We start from the raw sequence: 16,499 nt of genomic DNA, 5'->3' as shown, positions 1-16,499 counted from the left end.
AATTCTTCCCAATATAACCAAGCTTTTTGCACCCTCAAAAACATGCTTCTCCTCCATTTTGACCAATACTGTTCAATAGTTATTTCCTCCTTAAAATCTTAGTTCAATGCACATCGATTTGCGGCAATTCCCACTAAACCAGTCTCTGAGGGAATTTTGTTTTCTTATTAGCATCCAGGTCACAGCAAGCTTCACTGAATAAATAATGTAATTAAGGAAAAACAGGGGATTGTGGAATAGACCTGTAGGAATCTTGTTCATTCTTCAGGCCAATGTCCCAGGAATGGAATTCCCCCGTTTTCAGAGAAAGGCCATGTGATCAGAGGGAAGGTTATTCTGCCCAACCCAAAGAACATGCCCAAGGCTGCCTTCCATCTCCTTTCCTTGCTCCCTCAACTTCCTGGTTTCTTGTTCCCATGTACCTGCAGTGCCACACATCCACAAGCAGAGTCTTCGCCTTCAGGAGTTCTTCAGCCCCTGCCACACCTTAGGCTGAAGAGAGGTGGATTTTCACAGAATACAAGAATCAGCTTCCAAGACCTTGATCACCTTCTATGAACCCACAACACACTATGAAATAAAGGCTGTTTGGTTCAGAGAAAAAGCATCCTCTGATGTGTACAGCAGCGTGCAAGAGCAGTGTTTCCTGGCCTCAGAGAGCAGTGACTGCTGCAGTACTGATTCCAGGGATACAGATCCTCATGGAGACAGAGACACAACAGCCGTGCTCAGCTGAGGGAGCGTTCACTGGCAGTGAATGAATTGTCCCAGCGGTGGCTCCCTGCTCCATCTGCTGCCAGGCTGCTGCTGGGGCAGGAAGGAGCCAGACTCCCAGCGTGCTCCTGCATCACTCCCAGCAGGAACTGAAGCCCAGCCAGGACCGTGATCCAAGCTGCCAGTCCAGGAGCTGCTGGGGCCCCTCTCCCGCACAGCCAGCACGGGCAGAACGGCTCCAGGAGATGCAGTTTGACCCGAGCCACCAGCAGGGCACATCGTGGTCATCTCGACACTCACAACACCCTGCAGCTATCAACAGGAGCTGCAAAGGACTCAGCACTCGTTTTTAAGAGATGGCAGAGGAGGACAAAGCATGATGAGAAACAAAGATACAAGACAATAAAGGTTAAGGTACTTTTATTACAAAAGTCTATACAATGACCACCAGACATAGCAATGCAATTATATCTGGTTTAGTTGTATATATTCCATATCTATATATCCATATAGATATATGCTATAAACCTATATAGATAGGTTTTGCTTTTACCAAAGTAAAACTGTTATATCACAAAATGCCTAGTTCTACCATTTATTTATTGCTCAACAAGGATGGCACAAAACACACTCAGCATAACTGTTGCCATGCTTATCTACTATACTGAATAAACAGCCAAACACTGCATAACAAACACAAAGCAGCTGTTAATTCTGAATTGGAACCAGTCTGATCACTCACTCACTTATAAAAATATTGGAATCATATAGATTTAAGCATTATAAAGGAGGAATATATTATTTAAAACATTTAAATAGTGCATATTGACATTTTGCATGTGGTATATAAAACACAAACATTCATGTACAACACTATACAGTACACATTAGTTTCAATGTTTGGATACACCCGTGTCTGCAGACTGATAGAAAAGGAACTGAAAGTGTACATTGCACAATGGAACAGAATAAAATTGGTAAATGGTCTCAAGACTATTTTAACCTCATAATTCTCTAAGGTCCCAGATCACTTCGCAGTTAAAAAAAAAAGAAAAAAGAAAAAAGGCATACCACCAGTGCTCAATAGTTTTTAGTGCTTTTTTTTTTCTGAATTCCAAAATTACATGCCTACAAGCAGAGTAAAACAAACCAAGAAGTATACTACAGTACACAAATGAAATCTGAGCACTAAAATCCTACTTGCAACCTATTTTATATGCTCCATGACAGAACAGCAAGTCTCTGAGTTGATGTGCGAGCCATTTCTTACATTGTGAGAAAGTTCATTTTTGGTCTTTCATAAAGCAGAGTGAATCATTGCTATGTTGACATTAGCCAGTCATAAAAACATGCAGTGAGAGTAGGTGCATGCAAAACATTGCCACAATCAAACCGATACACTGAAATAAAAGAAAAAAAAACTGAGAAAGCACCAGCTGAAATTAACATTTTGATTTTGCCAGATCAGAAACAGCTGCAGATGGCTCCTGCAGAGCAAAGCTAGTCCCTAAATCATCATTCAGCACAGCAGATGTGATACTCAAAACATTATTTAGATTCAACTCTGAAGCTAAATCATGCAAGGCCCATAAACTGTTTTGCTTACATCGTAAGGATTAGATAATGTATTTTATTCTCCAACTGTAAAACAAAACCGTGATAAACAGCAGTAATCTTTCCACTCCAAACCGACAGTTCTCCCTGTGGTGCGTGTTAACTACACTGATTTTAGCCCTTGACACCATACTCATTTCAGGTACAGTGGGATTTTAACTGTCCTAAGCCAGCTCCTTTCTGTGGAGCCACACAAGTCTGAGTGCCATCAGATTTCCCAAACACCAAAGTGTTCACTGCGCTCCTCAAATCTTCCGAAAGCGGAGATGCCGTATCCAATTCAGCCCAAACACTACATCACCACTGGCTGATAAACAACAACTGAAAAAGGGATCAAATGAACAACAATGACATGAGTCCTGTAGGCAGCATGTGATTGAACTTTTCAGTTTTCCAAGGTTTAAAAGCCACTAAGAAAAGGTCACTTTCTGGTTTGTCCACTCATCTTTATCAAGGAGGAAACGTGACTGCTAAAGAGCAAAATCCATAGACGTTAATTATTACTGCGTATACATGCAATTTAGAATACCAAAAAATCAAAGTTGTTCCACAGCAGTCCTTTGAAAGGAATTACAGTCTGTTTAAGTGTTCCAGGAATTAAGAGCTGTACCCTTAATTTGCTGATTTTTTTTAGGCAAGGGAGTAGTTCGGTGTAGCATTACAGTATTAATAATTTCTTCAACAATGCAAAAGGTTGGTAATAACAAAAGTTTCAAAGTTCTTGAATGCTAAAGAAAAAAAAAAGCTATGGTTGTTTTGGAACAGGATGGATGCATCTGGAATACAAAACTTCGATGGAAACTGTGTTTGCTAAAGTTGGATAGAGCAGTCTCAGACTCAGAAACATTATTTGCTCTCTAGACAGGACCTACTTACCCTTCAAACATGTCCTAGTGGCACCACAGTAAAGTGCACAAACTGGATTCTTTCAACAGTGCATGACACATGAACACAAGCACCCAGTAAGTACAGGGGTAGTATAAGAAAACAGCATGTTACTCAACAGGTTGGAGGAATATAATTTAAATTGATTTTGAAGAATCTTGTTTGCTGATAAGGACTTCTAACAGCCTCAGTTTGGCTTTGATTTTCTTGTACTCCCTGTACTCATCCAGCATTGGGACCCGATCTTCTTTCTGTACGTTCCTGTAAAAACAAAAACATCAAAATTTCAACTAAATCCTCCATCCTGCAGCAAGCCAAACATGGAAAAGCAGCTACAGGAAGTTATTTTAGGGCAGATGAAAACATTATTGGCAGCTTGTTCACCAATAACAGGCATGACATTATATTTTAATTTATTGTAGTTAAAACTGCCATCACCTAAAAAACTGAATTGAAAACCCAGCAGCTTTTATTCAGAACAACTGCTGCAGCACTGGGTAAAAATAATTGTCCTAAGCACCCCTGGAAATTTTACTAATGGGATACGAAGAGATTAACTTCAGATCCTGTGCACACACTACAGAAAAATACAAATTTAAGTCAATCTACATTTTTCACTGTAAGCAGATTGACTCACAAATTTGCAGCAGAGCATTATTCTTATTTGACTATAATAAATAATCTATTAATATGATTAACCTCATTAATTGCTATCAAAGTCAAAAGGAGTTTTGTCCCAAATTCAGCACATGCACAATAAAGCCACATTACTGGAATTTCTGTGACTGATGGTCCAGGGGTTTGTAGTTCAGGAGAAATACAGGAGAAGGCACAGCCAAGTGAGAGATTTGTAAGTCAATAAAGTGACCTCTTAGGAGTGTTGTTAGTTTTGTTCATGACATGAGACATGAAAATACAAAATGAAAATACAATGGGCAGCAATGCAATCCAATTCATGACAAAATAAATTCAAACAAGAAGCCTATAAGAACTAAACAGTATGGAGAAGAATAAAAGTTATGAAAACCTTTACTGGTAAAGCAAATATTCACTGCCAGAACTGACCTACTGGAACAATGGGTGGATGGGAAAATTCCCCTGCCCTATGTTTCAGAGCAGGGATAAGATGGGGTTTTTATAATAAAAAAATCATACTTTTTAGTAGGTATTTTTAAATGTTATTTTTTAAAAACAGAACTGTTAAAAATACACAGAGTTATCTCCCTCAGGAGATTATTCACAGCAGATCAAAACAGATCAGATTCCAGCTGACAACTTTCAAAGTTAGAAGATATACTTGGCTACATAATGAGGCTGCAGCCCAGCATCTGGTTTTGTGCTAAACAAACCTTCCATTCTGCTGATAAAACTCCTCTTCAAATTCTCGTAATGTCTTACGTAGCTTCTTTTTCTCAGCTCTGGCTTTCCACAGTTGCTCCAATAATTCAGGCCTAAAAATTTGAAGTGAAAGAAAAATATGTTTGCCGTACAATAGAATTTAAATTCCTCAGAAACAACTGAGCTAGCTGTACTAATAATTTATTTGTCTGGCTCATAAGGAACATGCTGTCAGTTTGAAAGTGAAATATTGAGAACAAACTAGCAGTTAATAAAGGGGTATAAATTTTCTGCTGTCTACACAGCTCAAGTAAGGCTGAAGAAGGTTTAGAAGATACTAAATAATTCACTGAGTACAAAAAGATCTTAGTCAGACATGTCAGAGCAAAGAACACTCATTCAATCCAAACATTTCCCAAGAAGTGCTGAACATGTCAATCCCTTCCAACATCACAGATTTAGTATCATGACTCTAACAACAATAATTACAACTACTAAAATTAAATTATCCATTTAATTGTCCATACATAGAAGCAGCTCGGGTGCTGGACAGCCTCAGGTCCCGGGTGAGTTTCTCTTGACCATCTTCAATATCAGACTCAGAGTTTTCAACTGGGCTTAGAACAGGCTGTGTTTGGGCAGCAGTTTTTAAGATATCATTCAGGTCTGTAGACAAACCATCACTTTCCTCCTCTTCTTCCTGAAAGTGAAAACAGAAATTCAAAACAAATGTGATCTATTTTGCTTCCCCGTTACAAATACTGGGAAATATTTTTTTAATGCACTGTACCTACCTTAATTTCTTCAAAAAAATGGGCAGTTTCACCTTCAATAATGGGCTGTAACATCTGCCCCCGCCTCTTGGTTGATGGTGATCCCTGAAAAAATGGAGATCTGTTTCAAAATGTACGGTAAGACATCAAGTGCCATTTGAAGTCAGAATTACATTGAAGTCACCCAATATTTCCTCTTTGAGATGAATAAAAGACTGCAAATATACTTACAGAGCACAAATAAAATAACCATACAATCCAAAAAGCTCAGATACCCAAGGTATCCTCGACACAGAAATAAATATTGTAGCTTATAATTTGTTTTGAAATATTCCTTTTCAGATTTAAAATAAAAAGCATTTACTCTCTCCATGTTTTGTAGATTAATAAAGTGCAATGACAGCTCTGAATTCAGTATTTATTCTTGTTCCTACCAAAGCACAGTTATAGAGGCCAGAGCTACTTATCTCCTGAGAGGCATCCATTGGGAATAATCCTGCCAAGTTGTTTTTCCAGACCATTCTGAAGCCCCGCAGTTGGAAGTGTGAAATCAGAGCTACCTGTTTCCACCCCAAAGTCCTTTGAACTCCAGCCTAAAACAGGTGTCCCTGTGCTGTCCAGGTCCCTGCTGCACACCTGCCATAATGTCCTGCTCAACCCTTATCCCCAGACAGCAGAAGCAATTCCAACAGATGGCCTCTGGACAGGAAAAAGGTGAAACACAAAATCCACACAGACAATGACGTGTCAAAAACTTTAGTTCACGAAAGGAAAATAGTCTCCTGCTTCTCTGGACATTTCCATACAGGCTTCAATGCATGTCATTAGTGTACTAGAATACAGTAAGAGATATGGAATCAATTGCCATACAAACCTAAATATCCATCCTTGAAATATCTGGCACTGAATATAGACTACTTAGAAGCTATCACTGAACAATCCTTGGCAATAAGAGAGAACTCCTTGTAGCTCTTAGAGTTTTTAAAAGCAAAGATCTGTGAAAAAGATTTTACAGGTGTTGCCTGCACCAGAGATTAGGAATCATGTTACTCACATCTCTCCTGAATTTAAAATCCTTCTGGTGGGCTATCACCCATCCCTTTATTTCACAGCCAAAAAAACCAGAATGACTACGGCATGGCCATAAGGCTACCCAGAATGTAAAATCCATCTCAGCTAAAGAGTCAGATTTCTGAGGGGAAAGATGGGACAGAGCTCAATCAATCAAGGGCACTACCAGAAAGCTGTGATTCACCAGACACAGAGAAACACATCAGTGCTTAAGAGCAACCTGGGTTTATGGAGTGCAGAAAGGGATTCTGATATAAAAGCCCTTAAACTTGACTGTGATGAAAATCATATTTTTCTTTAAAAGGAGCCACCAAAAAAAAATGTATGCAAGAAATGCAGAATCTTGACCTGATCCCTGTACCTCAATGCATTCCTGCTTAGAGGGGAGAGCCAAGAACTGTCAGTGACAATGTAAACAGCAGATTAAGTTCCTGCTGAGTAAGCTCAGTTACCTATGTCTGGGAAGAACTGTCTGTATGCAAAGAGATTATCTCACATCAGCTATGCAGTCCCTTCCTTCCAAAATGGTAAGCAGCCAACATCCAAAAAGTCTGGGTCAGCATGCAAGGCTTGGATTATGGCTCATGCAGAACAAAATCAGCTGGCTGTCACTCCCCAGCTGTTTTACAGGTACTATAAACAAGGTTACATTGATTTCCTTGCACAGTATGAAAACTTTTCTTCCTCTTCTCTTAGAAGACCACAGAGAGAGGATAGAAAATTCAGAAGGAAATGAAGTGAAAACACAGTGAAAAAGCACAGATGTTGTACAGATGCTGGTAACCTGCTGCTGGTAACTTCTATCCGGGGAAGCATGAAGGAATGAAATGGTTGTGATGGCAGTCCCGTCACTCAAGCCTCTGCTGACAGCAACCTGCACTGCAACTGGTGTTACTATTCTGGGAAGGACTAGAAGTACAGTATGTCCTGTGGATCCATACCTAGCACAGGCACTTGAGAACATCTCAGCCATAGCAAGTTAGCACAACTCACTTCCACAGAGAACCATTTAATTCCCAAGAGCCATCAAGGTCACAGACAGCTTGGAAGTGCTCTGTTCTCAGCAGTAAATCAAATGCCCCAAGTACAATGACAACAGTATCTTATATGTTCCACAAGAAAGATGTTTCACAGAACAGTGTTACTAGCTCTTCTAAAGGCAGCCTTGCAGTTCAAAAGTGGGAAAATAAATAGAAATAGCATTTGTTTTACTCACAAGAATAGGAGTAATGCTTGCTCTAGTTAACATTTGTTTTACAAGTCTGTATCTGTCATAAAGTGGCTTCACAATATGTCTTTCTTCTCTAGTAACCTAAAGGCAGAGAAACCACAGAATTAATTATACCGGTCACTCAATCACAGACAAGCAAACACAAAGCCGTGTGCTTCTCCTGCCAGGCCACCAACATTCCAACTAGGAATATAAAACTACCTTAAACTGTGTGTATGAAAGGGAATTTATGCAGATAAAAGGGAATAATTGAGTGCTTTTTCATTCTCTCTCACTTTAATGCTCTAAATTTTTCAGGGAGAAGATTTAAACACTTCCTATAAATTAGGGGAGCTTCAGCACAGGCAAACCCTCTGTCTTTAAATATCCATGGAAAAGAGGCAAAAAAGGGACCAAGAACTCAGGAAAAAGATGTGTGCCTGGCAATGACAATGGTTCTACAGAAATGAAAGGGAAAAAAGAAAAAGATGGAATTGTAGAGAAGAGGGGTGGGAACTGTCTTTTCATTTCTGTTTCTGTGAAATCCAGAATAACATTTCCAGCTTTTCCCAGGAAATTCAATAATCTTGTTTATTTTTAAGACATCTCTTTGCCTCACAGACATATAAGGCACCAAATGACACCCATCACTTTGCACACTCCAATAATCTGCTGATTTCTGAAAAGGGGGCCTATTAATACATACATTTTTTTTTTTTAGAAGTCAGTGCAGCAAGTTCCTCAGATGGCAACATGGAGGCCAATAGATACCTTTGTGTTTTAGAGAAGGAAAAAGAAGAACCCCACACACCAGCATTAAATTCTGGTCTTACTATTGCTTGAGAGTTACTGCTGTCTGTGCACACAAGGACACAGTTTGAAATAAAGCCAAGCATTACCGGCCGTCCATGTTGGCTTTCATAATACAGGAGGCTCTTCTGGAGAGATGTTTTCTCTTCTACCAAATGGTCCTTTGTCATTTTCTATCAAGAATAATTAGCATTTAATCAAACACAAATCACTTTTACTCGCTATACAGATGCCTAAGCCAAACTTAGCTTAGTTCACATCATACAACCCAGTTCCTCCATTTAAAGCTGTTCGATATTGCCAGCACATACTTGTAAATATTTAAATATAGAGAAAGAAAATGTGGTTCTTGTTTCCCCACTGAGTCTGAAATATGATGGCATGGCAAAGGGCTGTTAGCCAGAGGCATCTTGCAGTTGATAAAATGGTATCCCAAGTGTCTGACAGTGCTCTATTTCCCCCTTATTCTCTAAGGAAGAGCCTATCCATAACCTTATGCTTACCTTTATATCTTCTGGTAAACACCTCTCAACTCGTTTTTCCTTTAATCTTTTCAAAATGAGTTCAAGTGTAGCCTCCTTGGTGGGTTTCTTCTCTTTCTGCACAACTCGCATCTCATCTTCATTTTCTTCATCCTCTTGGTCAAGAGAGGAACCAAAGCTTTTTGGAAGAGTGTTACTTCGTGGACGTGTTTGAGGTATGAATTCTCCCTCTGAGCTCCTCTGCTTCGCATCTGAAATGGGGAAAAATTGCTCAATCCAAAGGTTTAAAAGAAATAACACTCTCAGTTTGTTTAACTCTAAATACAGGAACATACCAATTTGCATAGGGAAAGTTTCTTTCCTAAAGAATTAAAGCCCTAAGAATAATTTGATTTTCGAATAGTGCAGAATGTAGAAACGAAACATTTCTGTGTGCTGTGTAATTTTACTGATTGACAAAGAAGCCATTTCAGTCATGGAGATACTTTGTGTTGGTAGAGAATGAGAAACTGTAGCAATCTCTTACCTTTTATTTGCTTTCTCAATTTGGTAAGTTCAGTCATCCATTTTAAAACTTTTGGATTGGCCGCAATATCACTATAGGAGGGCTGAAAAAAAGTACAAAAAAACTATATATTAAAACAAATACACTAGGTCTTGTTTATAAATACTTCTTTCAAGATTTAGTAATATTTGTGATGGTGAATGTGAACAGTTACAAGAATGCCACTCAGTTCAGATCAGATCTCAGTGCCAAAATAAGGACATCACATGTGAAAATAAAACTGAAACAACTTCAGCAGCTGAAGCAGAGATTGGTAAGACACTTCTGCTTTTCCACACATCTCATCTAAAATGCCCTAAGTCCCACAGCAGAACTGTCACTGTCCTCCTCTGGCTCTGGCATTCTGGCACACTTTTTAATATTGCTGTTGCTCTGCTCTCTTTTGCAGACAGCAGTGTGTAACAAAACTCTCATTCGTGAACACAGTTATACAGTGATGAACAACAAGAGTCACTCCATCCTCCCATGCAGTCCTTTATCCTGAGCAAAGACAGAAGTGCTAACCTACCTTACTGTTTTTCTCTTTTTCAAACTGTTCCTCAAATTGCTTTATTTTTTTCTGTAATTTCTTGACAAGCTGATAAGGTGTCTTGTCTTCCCTTTTGTCATCTTTTGAGCTAAAGGATGCTCTTCGTGTTCTGCTTAAAAACATTTTCAAAATGTCATTTAGATAATTAAATGAGTGCAAAAAACATGTGTATTTAAGTAAGAGATGAATAATTTCATTTTTTCTCCAGTTCTTAATCCATTAATTTCAAGTTTTCAGAGCTATTTACTCAAACTGCATTGAGCTGCTGCCTTCAAGATGCGATGTAATTTTTGTCTCCCTAACATCAGAAATGCCCATAACAGAAAAACCATATTTGAAATTCAAGAGTAATGTACCATTAATTGCCAACTTTCTGATGCCTGGGCTATTTACCTAAGTTACTATATACTCTGTTGTTCGTCATGTACTGGGCACAGAATAAAGCTCAGGCTAGAAAATACCACTGAACAATCCTTAGCAATTAATCAGTTTCACTCAACTGTCTCAGGCAAATTAAGAGATACTTAAGCCAAAAAGTAGCCACGTAATTCGTTAGTCTTGCTGATAAATTTCTTAAATTTCATTAATATTCTAAATTCTAAAGTATGTGGTTTTGGTTTTATGTAATCTTTCACACAGTTCCTTGACATTTGCTGCTCTTGCAAAGCAGTTTTGTTTCAAGACTGGCATAAGAATTTTCCAGAGCACTTACTATACAAGGTGCCTGAAACATCCCTCAACACAGCCAGTAACATCTATGTAGCTCAAGATATTAGCAACACTAATCTAATAATTTACTAGAACAGACCCTTATTTGTTTCAGAAAGAGGAGAAGAGCTATTATCATCAGTAATTTTCTGCAGATCAGTCTTCTACGAAATTTTAACAGCACTTGTTAAATATCTTCTGTGGCTAATTGGAGAAAACTTGCACAAAGATGTTTTTCCATCAATAAATCTGCCAGAAAGACAACTAGAAACTCTAAATTTGTTCCAATCTCCTGGTTCAGGTTTTTTCATTTTTATGAGATTATCTCTACCCTAACAAGCATGAAAATTCTCAACATCCCTTTCCCAGTAACAACAGCAGACAGTATAGGTCACAGGTTACTTACAGATTTAGAGAGTCACACTACCCAGTTCATACAAATAACCTGCAACTTATTTAGTGACAACTCTACTTTAATAAACTAGGTTAAGAAAACACAAGAAAAAAAAGCCAGAGCTTACATAAAATCACAGATCAGAGCCTAGCAAAGCCTGGTAAACAAAGGATATAAATACTACTTTCAGCCCAGGAAGTGCCATTTGTCTGAAGCCCTGACCAAATGCCAGGGAAAGCTCTGCAATCTTGTCCTATTTTTATCCTCTTTCCCTCAGCATCTGTCAGTGGCCACTTGGAGAGACACGATCCCACCCCAGCTGAACCTCTGCTCTGACTCACTCCAGCAGTTCCTGGGCAGGCAGAGTAGTCAAATGGCCACACAATGCCAAGTCTGACCTTGGTCTTCAGTTCATGCAGATCATGAAAACCCACAGCAATCTCAAACAGCCGTATTTTCATCCTGCCAATAACACTTCCTGCCTACCAGACTGCATTAAAATACACACCTAACAAAAGAAAGTGCTTTGGATGAAGAGTCTAATGTTTCTGGATCGTGTAAAAAACGCTGGCTTTGCCCAAAATCCAAACTCCGATGTGACAATATGGGATGACAGTCCTCTTCCAATGGATGGTTAGTCATCCTTCCAGCCTGTGGGGAAAGCTGAGCTTCACCAGATTCACTGTCCTCCTGCCAAGACTTGAAAGCAGGAAATGGATCTAGAAGATAAAAAAAAGACACAAAATGGTACTTTTCTGTTAACAGAACTATAAAAAAAGAGTCGAAACAAAAATGCGAACCCAATGCTTAGTCTTGTATGCTCTAGAGGATGTGGTGTCATACACAAAGTGAATAAAAACAGTGAAATACATCAGAAAGCTACAAATTCTGTCATAAAACTGAAAGAAAAAGGTACTGAAATGAAGTATGCACACTAGGATCCCTTTTTCAAAGTGTATCTTGGGAGTATGCATTTCTGAGCAGTTCAACAGTATAAAAGAGCCTTAATTATATATCATAAATGTAAAATACAAAGAATATGTTTATTGTCCATTGCAGTATTTTTCTGTGGAAAATAGTTTTTATAATGTAGACATGTACTTTGAAAGGTTGTCCTCTTGTTTTTGAAGAAGGTAAGTCTGACAGTACTTCTTTAGGTACAATGCCCATTTGCTTAAGTCTTTTTCAAGGAGTGGGTTTGGGTTTTATGACAAAAATCAATCTTGACACCACTGAGAAAAAGAGATTTCTTAATTTGTGGAAGGTGATTTTTTAGGAAGGAGATTCCAAAACAATCAATTTTTTCAAATCCCTATGAAAAGCTCCTTATTAACATCCCTTATAATTCTTTAACATGGGTTTCTTGCTGCCTAAAAAAAAAGCTGACATAGCCTTTCAATTCCTTTAATTTAAAATCCCACCCCCCTTTTCCTTTCAGAGTTGCCTGTTTTTTTGCTAGTTCAAATCAGAAATTTGAAAACTGGGTTCAAAGTGTGCAGAACAACAATAAAACCCACAAAGTAATCCTTAAAAAAAAATAACCCTTGTACCTGCTTTCCACTGCACATTTACTACGTATGATTGGGAATTTTTTTTGTTTTTCAGCTGTGATCTTGCCTGTTTGCACAGTACAAGATTCAAGAAGGGGATCTTTTTGAATCAACAAAATAACTGCAGATCAGAATATTCCCAAGATATAAGGGACAGCAGGTGAAGGGTTAGTTAGAAAGCAAACCATCAACTATCAAAAGGCAGATAACTGAACGTATGGCGAACCATACTTACCCTCCCCTTCTCTCTGCAGATGCATTGTTTTGAAATCAATGAGGGGGAAAGTGATAGGGCATGGCGCTAATAAAATGAAAAAGAATGGCAAAAATACTGAAGTGAACACACAGCACAGTCAGAACAAACTATACATAACATGTAAAGCAGGAAGATACAGTATCAGGGAAAAACATCCCATTTTTTTGGACCAGGCCCCGAGCATTCTCAGCTTCCAAGCAATTCCCATGGCAGGTAAGGATGCTCAGTCCTCAGCCAATTTGAACTTTTTACTGGAAAGGTTTACAAAGAACTGGTAGAGGAATAGTAAAGACTTACTGCAGTTTGATAAGAGACTCATGCATCCTCACATGAACAAAAGACAAGCTCCAGTTTTTGCTCAGAGCTTGTAAATATACTACAGATGGCGGTGATTTCCAAAAAACAGGGCAAATGCAGAAAAAATATTCAGAAATATAAATCAACCATTCTGCATTTTTGCCTTGGGCCAGCAAGCATTTGATGTTGATTTTCAAGAACTCTGTTGCATACAGGCCTTTGAGTTTTCTATTAGATTAGCTTTAATAACCCAAATCTTGTAACTGAATTTTGACTAGTACAGACTTCTTAACAAAGTCACTCTACTTCAATGGAATGCCACAAGGACTTGCAGTGCCTTGGAAGGCTGAGCTCCTAATAACCATCCTAAACAGGACTGAAGAATAGTCACCATTCAAATACTTCACAGTGAAATAAGACCTATTGCAAAGAACATGATTTAATACCAGGAAGTTATAATATAAATTTATAAACAGATATGCTGCTTTATTTTCAAAACAAGGGTCATAAAGTTATTTGGGGAAGTAAAACCAAAAGCAATTTAATGAGCAGATTTAAGGAAATAATGAAAACCGACGCCACAAACCTTCTGAGAATTATGTATTAAGTCATCTTAACACAAATAGAGGATGCAATAAAATGTAATGTGCAAGTAAGCAATTAAACTAAATAAAAGACTGAAAATGTAAGCAGGATTTTTATGGCCTTTTTAGCTTTAGACTCTTCTTAACTTGAGCAACAAGAATGAAACTCTAGACTCAGTCTCTTTGGGTGCCTGCAATTTGACTTCTCTGTGCCATGACACACTCTGAATGTGCAGTTTGCTAGGGGTCAAGAGCACCAACCAACAAATACTGCATAAAACAAAACAAATGAAGCCAATCACAAGTTGCAAACCTCATTACTTGTAAAAGGGTTAAAAGGATAGTGTGGACTCATGAAGGCAAGATAGTCAAGAGCAGTGATAAATTAACAAGTGGTTCTCACCCCTTGAGCTTCAGGATGAAGCTGTATGTGCTGATGTGTGACAGCTCTAAGCTGTTACAGGACACACATTCCAGCTTCTCTTCTCTCATTTTAATATTTCTAACACTGAAACCACAACTTGAGGGCAGTGATTCCTTGTTACCAGTGTCTTGCTAAGGTTTCACTGTGACACTTAAAAGGCATCTCAAGGAACAGCTGTCATTCTGGAAGAGCCTGCTGAAAGTTAAAACCCTGTCCCTGCACAGTTTACCTGCACTACATCTATCAAGCTGCACTGCAAGTTTTCCAAACCAGAAACGAGTGGCCTGTGGCCACTGCACTGTGACAGCTCACAGTGGTTTAGCAGCTTAGATCACTTGCATTTTTTAAGGTGTGATGACTCCAAATATCAACACCAGGCAGAGGAAACATGATATAAAGACATAAAAAGAGAAGTATTTTGAAAAGAAGGTATTGACAAGAGTGTTTTACTCTGGTTACAAAGGGCTAATGGTTGTTTTAAGTAAAACAAACGTCTTAACAGTTATAACCAGACATTTGAGCAATGAAATTCAGTCAAGTCACAAGCTCAGGGGATTGCTAACCCTGGAAGCCAGTGAAGAATAAGGTGACAAACATAGGGAATCCTGTCTGAGAGAAAAATGTTACAAATATTTTTCTTTTCCTAAAATGCAAACTGTGGAAGGAGAAGTGGCACAGAAAAATATCCATCTGCAACTTCAGCCTTTATTTGAAAATTTAGAGCTGCTTCAAGTTGTCCAATGACATGGAAATCAAAACAACTGACAGATTTTTTTCAGAAAAACTGAAATATGAACTGCTGTGTTTGGCAGGTTAGTGATTTTAAGTCAAATTCAGCTAATTCAATAGTTTCCATTTAATAAAACAAAGCCAAACAAGACATAATAAGAATTTTAAGTAAATAATATAATTAGACAAAGTGTTTTTAAAGACTTGGATGAAACACTCAGGGTCATGGATCTTTAAAAATAACAAAGAAAAAAAAAACCCAACAAAATAAAACATTCCACCTCGAATGAAAATTGGACTTTTTTTGCTTTCTTTCTTTAGTTTTTCCTTATATTTTTTTAAGGTACTTAATTAAGTTGCAGATGGTTCTGAAACAAGATGAGACCTATGTCATGACTTGGTTTATCTTACCACATGTACAGGAACATGCTGTCTGCTGTTTCTACTTTGTAAATTGTTTTCTTTATCACTCCTCCCTAACTATACTGTGAGCTAAAGAGTGAAAATTACCTTCCCATTTGTCACCATCAGATACATTCTTCAGATCCAGATGAGGTACTTGGACACCGGGAGCTTCCTCAGCAACATTAACACTGCCATCCCCCAACACCTCTGAATCAGTGTTTGCATTAAGATCACAAGTCTTGCTACTTGAATCCTGTATTTAAAGGACAGAACAATTTTATTATTACTTAGCAGCTGGAAAACAGGTACTTAATCAGTTTGAGCACTTCTAGAAATTTTAAGGAAAAAAATATAAATCTTCCCAAACTCAAGGAATTACAAATAGAGATACCCCAACAACAGTCAATTATTTATATTACAAAACCTTTCTTACATGAGATGTGTAAGTATAAACTTGCTGTGCTGCCCTAAGTTTTTGTGAAGTGACATAAGCTCTCTAAGAAAGGTCTTGCAAGCCTTGCAGCACCAACCACGGTAAGATATTAAAAGTTAAATTTATTACGTTACTTCACATTTGTGTTTCTTACAAGATACTGTGTATCTGTATATAAATTAAATATTTCTTACCAGAAATGCCTCTGAAGATATTCTATCATTGCCATCAAGCAATATAATATTTTCCCTAAAGAGAAGACACAGACCTCATTATTATTTTAAATGGACAGTAAACACAATACATTCCTCTTATATTTTTTTTACCCCGTGCAGTTTTAACAGCTAGACAATGTATTTACTTAAGGCAATAATTAAAACTCTGGGGGGATAAAAGTTATATTACTTTTTTTCCACACTCTGATCTTGCATTGGATTTCAAGTTCAAGTTTTCAAATAGCATGTAAACAACTAGACTTGAACAAAGCTGGAAATAAAAACAGTTCAGACCTTTATTCTCAAATTGAGAGGAAGTATTTTAAAACTCAACTGAATAAAGTTGAAATTTCAATCAGTGCTGAATAAAGCTGCAAATTAACAAAGCTTTCTGGCTAGTCACTGTTCCTATCACTAATTCTTCAATCATTAAAAACAATAAAATGTGCCAAAATATTTTAAAGAGAATAGATTTTTATTCTTCTGTTTCTCTTGCCCAGAACATAGGGTTGT

The 16,499-nt window shown here is 37.9% G+C and overlaps 1 protein-coding gene across 4 annotated transcripts in view; it reads right to left on the bottom strand.

The window, feature by feature from the left end:
- Positions 1-1,117: 1,117 nt before the first annotated feature.
- The window catches only part of FAM13B (family with sequence similarity 13 member B), a 44,909-nt gene continuing 29,527 nt past the window's right edge, over positions 1,118-16,499 (bottom strand). For 2 of the 4 annotated variants that reach the window (XM_015641606.3, XM_015641607.3), the window contains exons 13-25: positions 15,966-16,020; positions 15,444-15,591; positions 12,879-12,944; positions 11,602-11,812; positions 9,971-10,100; positions 9,424-9,505; positions 8,919-9,148; positions 8,505-8,588; positions 7,612-7,707; positions 5,346-5,429; positions 5,079-5,251; positions 4,563-4,664; positions 1,118-3,474 (exon numbers count right to left, since the gene is read on the bottom strand). In XM_015641606.3, the coding sequence (XP_015497092.1) occupies positions 3,351-3,474; positions 4,563-4,664; positions 5,079-5,251; positions 5,346-5,429; positions 7,612-7,707; positions 8,505-8,588; positions 8,919-9,148; positions 9,424-9,505; positions 9,971-10,100; positions 11,602-11,812; positions 12,879-12,944; positions 15,444-15,591; positions 15,966-16,020 (1,585 nt within the window). In that variant the 3' untranslated portion in view covers positions 1,118-3,350. The remainder of the gene's footprint in view (positions 3,475-4,562; positions 4,665-5,078; positions 5,252-5,345; positions 5,430-7,611; positions 7,708-8,504; positions 8,589-8,918; positions 9,149-9,423; positions 9,506-9,970; positions 10,101-11,601; positions 11,813-12,878; positions 12,945-15,443; positions 15,592-15,965; positions 16,021-16,499) is intronic. The other 2 variants (XM_015641609.3, XM_015641608.3) reach the window with 2 other exon arrangements.

This window comes from Parus major, chromosome 13 (assembly GCF_001522545.3).
Source record: "Parus major isolate Abel chromosome 13, Parus_major1.1, whole genome shotgun sequence".
NCBI lineage: Eukaryota > Metazoa > Chordata > Aves > Passeriformes > Paridae > Parus > Parus major.
This window is presented reverse-complemented; position numbering and strand designations above follow the sequence as displayed.